General features: G+C 34.7%; 1 protein-coding gene across 5 annotated transcripts in view; it reads left to right on the top strand.

Annotated features, from left to right (window-relative positions):
- The first annotated feature begins 643 nt into the window (after positions 1-643).
- LOC135086546 (MAGUK p55 subfamily member 7) overlaps positions 644-13,325 on the top strand; it is a 28,148-nt gene continuing 15,466 nt past the window's right edge. For 3 of the 5 annotated variants that reach the window (XM_063981278.1, XM_063981279.1, XM_063981282.1), the window contains exons 1-7: positions 644-1,197; positions 4,546-4,817; positions 5,085-5,216; positions 5,691-5,720; positions 6,901-7,068; positions 7,350-7,546; positions 7,826-7,941. In XM_063981278.1, coding sequence (XP_063837348.1) covers positions 1,167-1,197; positions 4,546-4,817; positions 5,085-5,216; positions 5,691-5,720; positions 6,901-7,068; positions 7,350-7,546; positions 7,826-7,941 — 946 coding nt within the window. In that variant the 5' untranslated portion in view covers positions 644-1,166. The remainder of the gene's footprint in view (positions 1,198-4,545; positions 4,818-5,084; positions 5,217-5,690; positions 5,721-6,900; positions 7,069-7,349; positions 7,547-7,825; positions 7,942-13,325) is intronic. The other 2 variants (XM_063981281.1, XM_063981283.1) reach the window with 1 other exon arrangement.

The following is a 13,325-nucleotide window of genomic DNA, read 5'->3' on the forward strand; positions in this document are numbered from 1 at the left end:
CTATACTGCCTTGGCATAAAATAACTTTTCCGCCAAGTACGAAACCCTATGGGGTAGCAGTTTTAGAGTTACACCAAGGATTAAGTTTCTTGAAAACCATTCTAGTGTTTAATGTCGGGTTTCATAAGTCCTAATGTGATTTTATTTGATTGTTCGTTATCTTGATCTTAATGAGGGCTATCGTTTTAGCGCTCACCAGTTAGCGCCACTGTAGAGTAAGGTCCTGTCAATCGCCAGGGGTGCCAACTGTTAAGTATAAATACGATAGCCCTCATTCCGTTACCGCTGGCCATAAATAAAATCTCGGTACCTAAATAGGTTGGTATAACTTAAGGTGTGGTTCTGCTGGCTGACTGATGTGAAATTTCTGTCATATTTTTTAATAATAGCTAATAGTTAAGTCTGTGTGATTAATATAAACAAAAATTATATATCGGTTTAGTAAGAAAATACAGACAAACCTTTTAAAGTGATAAACAAAAACAGTTTAGATCATTTCATTAGCTCCAAAATATAAAATTTAGGAACGCTGCCAAAAGTATTGATTCAAAAATCTGTGAAGTAAAAATCGTTAAGTTAGGCGATAGCAACGCACCCTATGAAACTGTGTGAAAGTAAATTCTTTGAACTTAGATTCTCATTAAATACTTTCACAGACGAAAATGAAGTAATTTAGTGGTCATAAACTAATTATTTGTATGTGGTCAAAACAAAATACCTTTGAAATTCTGTTTAAGTACAATTTAATTAACAAAAGTTATGCAAATATTAACCATCCGAGAGATGGCGTTGACATCTAATTCTTCTTCATCAGTCAAGTAATCGTGATGGTGTCGTGAGTGAAGCAGTTTTCCATCCATCTCCTGATGAAGAGAGGATTAGGAAGCGAAGGCTTCTTCATTTGTATTTCTATTGTATTGTAGTGGTACTTCCAACTGGACCCATCTTATTGATCGAATGGTCTAGTTTGACCCGCAGTCAGTAAAATGTTTGAAAAATCGGTACATTACTGCGAAATTTACAGTATTTAATATGCTTCCATTATCCTAAATAAATGATACCGTAATGCTGACACAGCAGCGGTGAACTGCAGTGTTCTGTAAACATTGTTACATTATGACTGGCACATATGGATATTCTCTAAATTAGTGAAAAAGCTTGTAAAAATGGAAGCTTCGACTGACAACTGGGACCCAGGTAAGTTACGTTGTGTTAACTTCAAGAATTACGAGTAGATAGGAAGCAACATTGTAATTAGTAACCTAACTACCTACTTATCATCAACTCCAATCTCCATATCCATACCCGCCATTGGTGACCAATAACATGTCTGTGAGACCGGGTGGTTAGAAAGTCGAATATTTTTGTCATCGTTCATCCAATTACCCTGTATTTTCGAGTAGCCGCCTATTCCTAAATGTATGCCAACCATACAATATTAGAAGTGTTACAAATTAATTATGAAACTAAAAATAAACTCGTTAATTACATTCGTATTTCAAACTAGCGGCCGCCCGCGACTTCGTACGTGTGGATCCCATTTTGCTCGGAAATTATTCAATATTTTCCTGCTGTAAAAATCATCCTTGGACTTCAACTAACATTTAAAAGGTCCAGGCGTGGTGGAGTTATGTGCTTACCAACACATTTTGCGATAAATTTTTCTAAAGGTATTATAGATTATGGAAAACTTGGTTTTAGGCTTAACTTCTTAAATATTTATTTATCAAGAGTCCAAGTACCATGACTGTGACTGTACTAAATGTACGAAAGCTAGAAACATTAAATTTTCGGAAATTTGGATAGATCCAGTTTATTCTGTAACCTAATTATTGATACTGTTTTGATAGAGCTCGTGAAGCACTTTCAGGATCAGCAACCAGTTTATCTACAGGGTGTCCCGTAATGTAACGTCAAGCCGGAACTGGGTGTTGAGGCAAGTTGTGCTGGTTATCAGAAAAATATAAAAAAAAATCTATGTGGCATATTTTAAAAATAATAGGCATTTAAAAAAAATCAAAAAATTCTACTCCAGGTGACGGTCCTTTTACTCGTGTTGCCACATATCTTTCACTTTTTCCACACAGTCAGTTTAAACTAGGCAAAATTTTTATTTTGATATTTTTTTTGGGAATAATGTATTTTTTTCATCCAAGCTGGAGCAGCTGGTTTTGTAATTTTGATAACAATTTAGAGAAGCATTATTCAGGGTTACATAACAAAAAAAAAATTTGGATAAAGTGAAGATTTGTGGCAACACGAGCAAAAGGACCGTCACCTGGAGTAGAATTTTTTGATTTTTTTTAAATGCCTATTATTTTTAAAATATGCCACATAGATTTTTTTTTATATTTTTCTGATAACCAGCACAACTTGCCTCAACACCCAGTTCCGGCTTGACGTTACATTACGGGACACCCTGTATATCTTGTATACCTGCCTAGTTTAGAAATAATTGAGTGAGATCGCTAATAATTTATTTAATTATAAATAAATTCGTTGGTTCAATTCCCTCCTTAGACAGTTCGTTTTTTTTTCAGTTATTTATAGTTTTTAAATGACCATCACTTATTGTTTCCACCCTGTATGTTTACAAACAAAATGTTTAGAATAATAAGTTGCCACTTTTTGGAAAAGTTTTGAATTAATTCACAACGAAAATTAGCATCCATTTTTTTTATGGAAATATTTTTTTTCACATCTGATTAGAATACATAAATTAAATCAGCACTATCCCAGTTTGTCAGGAAACTAAGGCCAGATTCGACCAAACTTTTATCCGAGAATAAGTCCTGGTATAACTGGCACATTGACAGTTTCAATATGGGAAATATGTCAAAACTGATGATTTATTCTGAGATTAATATTTACTCTTGTTTGGTCGAATCCACCCTAAGATTGCATCAACACACACAGAATCACCAAATTTTGTTCTCTCCAGTACTTATCCATCTTTATAATTATGTTATTGAACTTGGCAGAATCGTTGTGTGAATAACGCCCGTATTCACAAACAATGCTTGCTTAAGTGAAGCAGCAAATCTAACACACAGCGTTAAATAGAGCTCTGTGATTGGTTCATGAGTGTCACCCTGTGCGTCCACGCGCACTGTTAGACCTCATAGTTATGTTTGTGAATACAGGTGTAAAATTGTATATCTAGTTAAATAAAACCCAATTGCGTAAAAATTAACTGAAAAGATAAAAATAAGACAGTTCAGCCTTAGTGTTCACAAATGCAGTTGGAGGCATCAATGACTAATGGAGAAGTTTCGTAATGTTGAAAACATTTTACCAAAACTAAAAACTCACATTACCATTTTTTTAAAATATAGACCAAAACTAAAAAGAAGGTGAGGTTTTTTTTAAATCCATCAAGAAATGGCTGAGAAATTAATCTTTTAAACTACCTACATATTTTCGCGTGGAACTCAAACATAGGCGGTGCCTTGAATACACGCCACGCCACCCGTTCTAGTTTCAACCTGAGTTTCAACCACAATGCTTACCACCCTTGCGCGTTGTCTAGAATGACACTATTCTATATGTCAAAATCTTCTTCTTTTTGTATATGGCCAGGTTTAGGATATGTCAAAAAAAGTTTACAAAATAATTTTACTAAGAAAGAATCTTGAGTGACCCTTGCTGAAAAATTAAAAACTAGTTACTAGATTTTAAAAATTTGATCTATCAACAGCACTGGACCAGGGGTTATTCACTGTTTGTACTCCGAATGAGTGCCGTGACGTCACCAATCAAATGGTGTGAAACATTTGTTATGCGCAACTTTGGGACCCTGTTTGTAGAAATATTTTCATGATTCTTTCATAATTATTATTGGTTTTACTTATATTTTCAAGTTTTATTAATAGAAAAAAATTGGAAACTTCTCCATTCTTTTGTTGGTACTTTCACTAATAGACAATTTTATTGGCTATCGTGTTAAGTTACTCACGCTTTCACTTGTTTTTGAAGGAAGAAGAGAAAATTAAAAACTTAAATCCTTGTAATTTTGCGAAAAATGGGTCAAGCCTCTTTGAAGTATTTTCATCGATAAAATTGTCCATAGATTACGCTCTTAAAGTTTGATCACTACATGCCCGGACACACTGTATTTTTTTAATTAATTTTTATGCAGTTGGGTTTTTTGTTTATTCAATATTAATTTTATTTTAATATTTTTTTTAGTTAAATAACATACATTTTTGTAAGCTACTTAAAAGCCCTTTATTTTGATAAACCACTCGAAAGGTTTTAAAAAAAAAAATTTTTATTATGGCGCCTAAAGTCCGCGATTTTGATTTTTTTTAAACTTTAATATAGCCAGTGTCACTCTCACGATTAAGACGAATCTAACCACACCTCTCACGCTAAAATCGATCAAGCCGTTTAGGCTGTAGGCCGTGCCAAAGAAATATACATACATACACTCGAAAAACATAACCTTCTTCTGGTGCAGTCGGGTAAAAAGGACTACTGACTACATAATGTTACTATGTTATTTTTCACTTAGATGAATTTTACAAGAAAATTTAAATTTTTCAGCTCTTACTCGTCTTTTGGCTTCCCTGAAAGAAGTTCAGTCTGGAGGTGAAGACTTAGCCTTTCTCAGTGAACTCTTGCAATCCAAACAACTGAATGCTCTTGTTCAAGTGCATAACAAAATTGTTGCAAAAGGGAAAGATGATAAATTTTACCCATTGCTATCAAATGCTATGCAAGTTACTTTAGAGGTGTTGGACCTTCTTGGTGAAATGGTGGCCTCTTCTAAGGAGTATGAAGAGTTGCTGGGTTTATTACAAAAACCACATTTTCAAGTAAGTACCTTTATGCCCCTTTACACCATCAATCCCTAATTTTTAAGTCACCCATATAGTATGGTAACACTTAACAAGATTTTTTTTCTGAAAGGGGTTACTTAAAAATTAGGGATTGATGGTGAAAAGGGGCATTATACTATTAAAATTTCGAATTTTTAAAAATAAATTCATAAACATACACAGTAATTTTTTAAATATCTATTTAGGATCTACTTTGCAATAAAATTGGTTTTATAATTATTTGTTTTTAATGCGCTCTTACAGGCAATATTATGTACCCATGATGCCGTTGCGCAAAAGGATTACTACCCACATCTTCCAGACATACCCCCTGATGCTGATGAAGAAGAGGAAACTGTTAAAATAGTCCAACTCGTTAAAAGTGATGAGCCATTGGTATGTCATTAATGTTTTTCTTGCCTTTTGAAAACAACGTAAATATTATTGTGTTACCTACCATAGATGTGAATTAATAATAGATTTAAATATAAAATATTAGTTTATCATTACTTGGTTGAACATATCAACGCTGTACATTGTTTTTAGTTATAGGAACAACAGCATTGGTTCATTTAGAAATAGCAGCTAGGTATCATGTTTTGATCAAATCTATTTTTACTACTAATTTAATAACAACTAATTAATTATTATTTGTAAGTACATATATTTATTTGTGTAAATTAAAAATAAATAATTTATTGAATTCATTATTATTTATTATGGTAGGTATAATATTTTTGTAGTTAAATGTAAATAAAATAACAATTACTGTAATTAATGAACCTATTCCAATTACATTAGATTTACCTATTTGAGTAATTTATGAAGTATATTATAGTATTAGTATTGAATATCTGTTTATTTTAAAAGGGTGGTGCTCAGAGTGCAGAGCCAATAGTGGTAAGTGGTAACGTTATCGAATAGTTATTATTTCAAAAGGCTTTATCTATTCCCTACACTCACCGTTTTATTCATCAATCCCTTCATCTAAAAAGGCCTTTCTTTCACAAATGTAGTTATTTTTTATCATTGTTGTTTTCATTATCTACCTATATTTTGACCAAATGTTCTAGCTGCTATCTCTAGATGTTTATGCAATTTGTATTGTGTTCATTGCCTTATGTCCTTTATCCAAATTTATTATTTTAAGATCACATCACACAATACACATTGCTTTTTATTGTGAATGTAATTTAGTGAACATGGTATTATATCTTTAGCCAGATGTTTGCTTTAAAGCAAATACTTAAACAGTGTAAGTAAGCAATTAAAAGTTAGATGGTATGATATAGATGAACACAATATCATCTTCATCAACGGGTCATCTTTACATCTACACTGAACTGTCCCACCAAATTCATTGTCAGGGGGGCGACACCATCGTTCAACTATACACAAAATATAGTTTCCAACATGATAAAAATCGGAACCAGCGATCCGGTATTGACGGTGGCGCCCCCCTGTCAATGTCACGGGTGGGACAGTTCAGTGTATTGGGCCTATAGTTCATCTATATTCTGAGGCAAAACAAAGAGTCCCATTAAATAAAATGTCATAAAAGTTACTTTTTGCAATACTGTCCCATACCTATACCTACAGCGTATATTTTTTTGAATTAAATTATTTCTAGATGTATCTTTGAGTATATTTTCATGTTGTGTGCACGGATTTATCAAATAAAATATGTCTTTGTATACTATAGTCTGGTCTGTGAGCACGTAGAATTTTGTCCAATGACCCCAAGCTACCCATCCTTATCGCTCGCGCGTAATTATGTTGTTATCGGGCTCGCACACTCACTGCGGGTGCCAGTCGCACAGTTGCGACAGCAATATAATTACGCGCGAGCGATAAGGATGGGTAGCTAGGGGTCATTGGACAAAATTCTACGTGCTCACCTCAGAATACGGAATGTATTCTGAGGTGCTCACAGACCGGGCTTTAGCTATAGTTATACAACTGAATTACTATTGTTTTAACTCTACACATTTGCTTAGGATACCTATAACAGGGCCGGATTAATCTTTAGCTAAAATAGGCAATTTTATTAAATAAAGGACATTTTTCACTTTGCACACAGGGGGCAACTATAAAAACTGATGAGGAAACCGGGAAGATAGTGATTGCTCGAGTGATGCACGGAGGGGCTGCGGATAGATCTGGCCTCATCCATGCTGGTGACGAGGTCATTGAAGTTAATGGCATCAGCGTGGAGAACAAAACGCCAGCTGACGTACTAGCTATCTTGGTAAGAATCAATTGGATTAGGTTAATTTTCATGTTTTGGATAAATTACTAGGTCTTAGTTGCACCACCTAACTTTAACCGTAACTATGTATAACGATAACGAGTATTTTTTGTATAGTTTGACAGATTTTAGACGTTTGTTAAAGCTAAAGTAAGATGATGCAACCCAGCTTTAAGAATTACGAAAGATCTTGTTTATTTATACTGTACGTTCACAAATTAAAATTGGTCTAGGCAAATATGATTTAACTATTCTTGTCAATGTGAATTATCTCATTTTAGCAAAGCTCGGAAGGTACAATAACATTCAAATTGGTCCCGTCATTCGGAAAGGGTGGCTCCCGAGAAAGTAAAGTGAGAGTGCGCGCTTTATTCAATTACCACTCTTCTGAAGACCCGTACATACCTTGCAAAGAAGCAGGGTTGAACTTTAGAAAAGGTGATGTTTTACATATTGTTTCACAGGATGATGCTTATTGGTGAGTAAAACGCAGGTAGAATATCATCTTTTTATTATTACATAATAATGTTATTTGTTTATTATGTGAACGAGAAAAGGGGGTGTAATTTGAGTAAACATTTATGTATAAGTCCACATCTTTTGAACTTCTGAGAAGAATGCGCTCACGCTACGACCAATAGGAGCGCAGCATCAATGAAAAATGTTTAAAAAAAAAACGGGAAGTCGCGGGCGCAACTCGTAGTCACTCCTAGTGACTGGTAACCGGTTTTATTGTTACTGTTGTATATGATTACAGGTGGCAGGCTCGCCGCGAGGGGGATAAAGTAATGAGGGCTGGATTGATACCGTCGAGGGCCCTGCAAGAGGGCCGAATCATTCATGAGCGACAGTCTGATCCCCAAACAATGGACGGTTAGTTGAACTTTACTGCGAATTTTAAAAAACAAATGCATTGCAATGCGAACTCTGAGCGACATACATCATTTTTATTTTGTCCTGTGTAAAATGCATTTTATTATTGTTGCATGTTAGCGAATAAAATAAATGTGTATTCTCACGAAGGCGAGTGAACTTTACTACAACGAACTGTCTCATCAGTGACATTGACAGGGAGGCGCCACCGTCAATACCGGATGGTTCCGATTTTTGCCACGTTGGAAACTATACAAGTTGAACGATGGTGGTCAGTGAGTTTGGTGGCACAGTTCAGTGTAGTTAATCTTTACGATAGTGTGATGTCTGTCAAAACTTTTGAAAAACGACCAGTAGCGAGCGGGTGAACTGTGTCGCTCGATTTACACGTGTCATTGTGTATGCGACGCTAATTATCACAAAGTAGTAATGGAAATTAATGCTATTTTTCATTAATTTCATCAGCATGCGAAATTTCATATTATCATATAGCATGCTACATGCTATTGTATGCTAATATAAAAATTCAAAGAATATGAAAAATGTTAATGTTACAGTCAAAATCCATAATCGGTCAAAACCATCATAATCGTCCTTTGGTTAACACTTTTGACAGATTTTTTCAGTTAGTATATTCCAAATTATCCACCGTTGACATTGACAGGAGGGCGCTACTGTCAATACTGCATTGTTGGTTCCGATTTTTGCCACGTTGGAAAACACTGTAATGTCCCAAAATATAACAGAAGGTAAACTCTATACTAAGCGCGCTCGAGCCACGCACACACAGACACCGCTCACGTACGCGTTATCAAGACTGTCTTGGACGAATGCGAGGCGCGACTGCGTTCGCTTGAGTGACGCTGCTCACGCGTTTGTGAAATTATTTTGTTTGTGCGAAAATGAGTGAACAACAAAAAAGGGGTACTATAACATTTATTGATAAGTAGACGGTTGCGCTTACACTCAACATTAAAAACTAAATTTTCGTTTTTGAAACTAACAGTTGATTCTGGGAGGTAAGTAAGGTATTTATTTGTATTTCAATAGTTCGTTTAACGTTGACAAATTGAAAGCCAACTCAATTATTAGGAATATCGAATTGTTTTAAAGAGGTTTTAGGAATTATTGGATAATAGTGTCAACCACTCAACTACATACTACTTCCTTCTTGTGTATTTGTTTGCAAACTATTACTATAATAACGTACTAAACATAACTACATAATAATACGTGGATATCTGTTATTGTCTTTCTTCCATAATACTAAGAGATACATTTTTCTATCAACGAAATAAACGCAACACATGACAAGACAACCCTAGCGCGACGGCCGAGCGTGCGAGCGAGCGAGGTATGCAAAGCGAGGTACATACATGAGTTTACCTTCTGTTATATTTTGTGGTAATGTCATGAGGGCTGCTATCAATGCTGGGTTACTATTTCCGATTTTTTGCCATTTGACGTTTCAAAATCGTTGAACTTAGCAGTGCGGAGTGTGTGAATCTATAAAAGCAACTATGCCTATATTTCCTAAAGTTGTTAATGCTTAAATACTAAAACGTATATTTTATTTGTATAGAGAACAATAGTGTCTGGACTAACCTCAAGAGGATTTAAGACACTATTTATCAAAGATGTAACGGCTAAATACGAGTATAAGTAATAATAAATAAAATAAATAACAGCACAGCTGCACGCGCTCTCTGCGCGCCGTTGCGTACTTTACCGTAGCCGCGCGCTAACCATGAATTTTAGCATATGCAAATTCGAAACTTCTATTAATTGAATTATTGCAAATTATGATTTCGCATGCTAATGATTAATTCTAATGCTAATTAATCCATTACTACCACAAAGTACTTACTGTCTGCCTGTAAAAATATTTATCTATAGCGAAGTATTTTATTTATGTTTATTCGAAAAACAAGATATATTTTTTTACTGATTTGGTTCCATAAATATAATAACTGTTTCCACTAATATGGTTAACAGCAAAAAATGTAATTTTAAAATATTTTATACTGCAAATGTCAGACAAATGTTAAACAAATGCGTATAATGTCTTGTATATGTTTTTATTGGTATAATAATTTTATTTATGGTAGGTATTAATAAAAAAAAAGAACGGACAAATTCACAATTAATTGATACTGGCTAAATCTAATAGCCGTAATTAAAAAAGTAGACATTTTATTTGAAAATGAACCTATTTTGCAGCTTCGCACACATTGACGCGTGTACAATACATGTAAAGCTCACTCGCCTTCGTGAATTGCAACAACTACCTATAGTTTCTTTATATAAAACGATGTACCTATGTATAAGGTCGCGCAGCGAGAGTTAAGGTGATCAATACAAGCCAAGATTAGTCTATTAATAATTTTGTAATACCACCTGAAGGGAAAGTACTCTTAATACTGTATGTACAGTGAATGCAGTTCTCTTTCACCGCCCTGTAGATGAACTACAACGAACTGTCCCACCCGTGACATTGACAGGGGAGGGGGGGCACCGTCAATACCGGATCGCTTGTTCAGTGTGCTTACCATGAGTTTACGTTAGGTGTGCTCGCTAGCGACTGCGTAAAAAAATGACATTAATTAGTATGACATATTGTGCAGCGCCCCTAGCGGCTACTTTCAAGAAACAAAATCTTCATAGAGATTTTTGACGTAATCGCTAGCGAGCACACATAACGTAAACTCATGGTAGGTACACAGATTTCTGCCACGTTGGAAACTATACAGTGTGAGTCACGATAAAGTGCACATATGAAAATATGTGAAACAAGACCTATTTTTATCGACAAAAAAGAGGTCAAAAATTTATTTTTTTATTTTTTATAGATTTTTTTTCTTCCGATTACTTATTGTAAAGAAAACGTAATAACTTTTAAACTAAGAGGTATATCCTGATAAAATAAAAACAGTAATAATGCTAAATAACAGGTGATACTAAAAAAATACATAAAATACTCTGAAAATGGCAACAAATAATAAAAAAATGATACATTTTGAGAAAAATCTGTATTTTAATTCGTGTTTTTTTGGTTATTTGATAAATTTCTCCAAATAATGCCCCCATAACATGTGGTTTTTATTACTTTGTATTATTCTCTATCGTATTAACTTTGTAAAACCAAAAATCGCATGTCTCTATCCCTATCACAACGTTTGCAATGATCGTTTGAACAAAGGCTTGTCACCACATTATTCTCCGCTACAGGTAGAGACAATTTTAATTTTACACTGTATAGTTGAATGATGGTGGTGCTCCCGTGTCAATGAGTTTGGTGGGACAATTCAGTGTAGGTCATCTATACGCTCTCGCCGTTCTGTCGTCTTGCATAGCGACACTAACAACTGCTGTCTTGTTTGCATACATTTAGCAAGAGTATTCGATATTTGATATCACTGTGAGTATAGCCCGACCAGGAACATAAAAACCCTCGCCATGTTGCGGAAAACGAATGGTACTAATTTCTTTTAATGGCAACAGTAACTGAAAACTTCATTGACTTGTCACCTTGCATGTCAGTCTATTGCTGTCAAAGTGTAAACAAACTTTATTTTAAATGTGCGCAATTGATTTTGTGAATTAAATTGCTAAAATCTTTTTAAAGTCGTGAAAGAAAAGTGGTTCACAATGTGTTAAAGTATTTGTCGAAGAGCAATACTAAGGGTTCGGACAATATTTTCATTGAATAATGTTTCCGACAAAGGTTGTCAAATTGACTGACATGTTTATCGTATAGTACAGTCCACTATGAAAATTAGCTGTGGTTTGTTTCAACTACCTATTTTAAAGTTTTTTGTCACTTTCTAAGTGTTGAATTTTATGGAATTGTAAAAGAAGTACCGAGTTTGATGCGTTCATGAGCAAACATTGTAGTTGAATACTCAAGTTCTGAATTTGATTATTGATGAATAATAAACTAAATCCTACTAGCTCGATTGATGGTTTCATTAAATTTATTTAAACCAGGTTACCTATAATAATATTTTTTCGCTAATTTATGAAAATATCAAATTAGCCCGTAATCCTGATACATAAAGTTAGCCTATTAATTTAACACAGGTACGACTGTACTCAGTGTTGCACTATCAAATGCAATTGTGGCGCCTCTATGCCAGGGTTTTTATGTTCCTGGTCAGGCTATACGTGTTCGTCTCAACTTTCGCTGGGCGACCTATACTTTCGTAGGGCAAGTGACCCGGTTGTGGCCACCGACCCCTTTGTGGCCATTTAGAACTTCAAATCGTTATAACTAAGGCAAAGACTAATATATTACTCTATGGTTTACGGGAATAAAAATATCTAATATTAGCAACACTGATAGCGTTAACAGCTTTGATGTGTCAAGCTTCACTTCAATCCAACAAGTCATTATTTTTTGAGAAGCGTTAATTGTTTTAAGTCTTAGCAAAAAGGCTAAGGCGAGCGGGTGAGTAAACAATCATTATTTTCTAAATCCTTCTTATTTTTTTAAATGTTTATGTTAAACCTTAATAAAGAATACACTGTCTAAGTGGTACTAATGATATTTTATCGCTATTTGTTTATTAAGGGGTTTATGAGAGGTGGCCACTAATGGAGCCAGAATGAATGAATTTTCCCATCTTTGGCCACATGAATGGCCAAAAGTGGTGCACGAAGAACCCCACTTTTGGCCATTTAGTTTTTATCGTGATTTTTCAATTTAATTACTTAGCTATTTTGATATAAGTAATCGATTCATTTTCAGAGTTACGATTATAATGCCTCCATCGAAACCAAATTAATACTAAAAAAATCGGTGTTGTGAAAAGAAAATTGTTCCAGTATTAGTACTGTTAGTATTAGTTCCCGTTCCCGTGGGAATTTCGGGAATTCCCGTTCCCGTGGGAATTTCGGGAATTCCTTGTTTGTAACTAAGCTTTAAGTTTACTAAGGTACCTACATACCAAATTTCAAGCGTCTAACTTAAGCAGTTTAGATTTTTCATACAAAAGGATTTTCCCGCTAATTCCCGTTCCCGTGGGAATTTCGGGAATTCCTTGTAACTAAATTCTAAGTTTACTAAGGTACCTTCATACCAAATTTCAAGCATCTAACTTAAGCAGTTTAGATTTTTCATACAAAAGGATTTTCCCGCGAATTCCCGTTCCCGTGGGAATTTCGGGAATTCCGGTTCCCGTGGGAATTCCCGTTGTGGGAATTTCGGGAATTCCTTGTAACTAAGCTTAAGCTTTAAGTTTACTAAGGTACCTACATACCAAATTTCAAGCATCTAACTTAAGCAGTTTAGATTTTTCATACAAAAGGATTTTCCCGCGTATTCCCGTTTCCGTGGGAATTTCGGGAATTCCCGTTCCCGTGGAATTTTCGGGAATTCCCGATGC

This window comes from Ostrinia nubilalis, chromosome Z (assembly GCF_963855985.1).
Source record: "Ostrinia nubilalis chromosome Z, ilOstNubi1.1, whole genome shotgun sequence".
In the NCBI taxonomy this organism is placed as follows: Eukaryota; Metazoa; Arthropoda; class Insecta; order Lepidoptera; family Crambidae; genus Ostrinia; species Ostrinia nubilalis.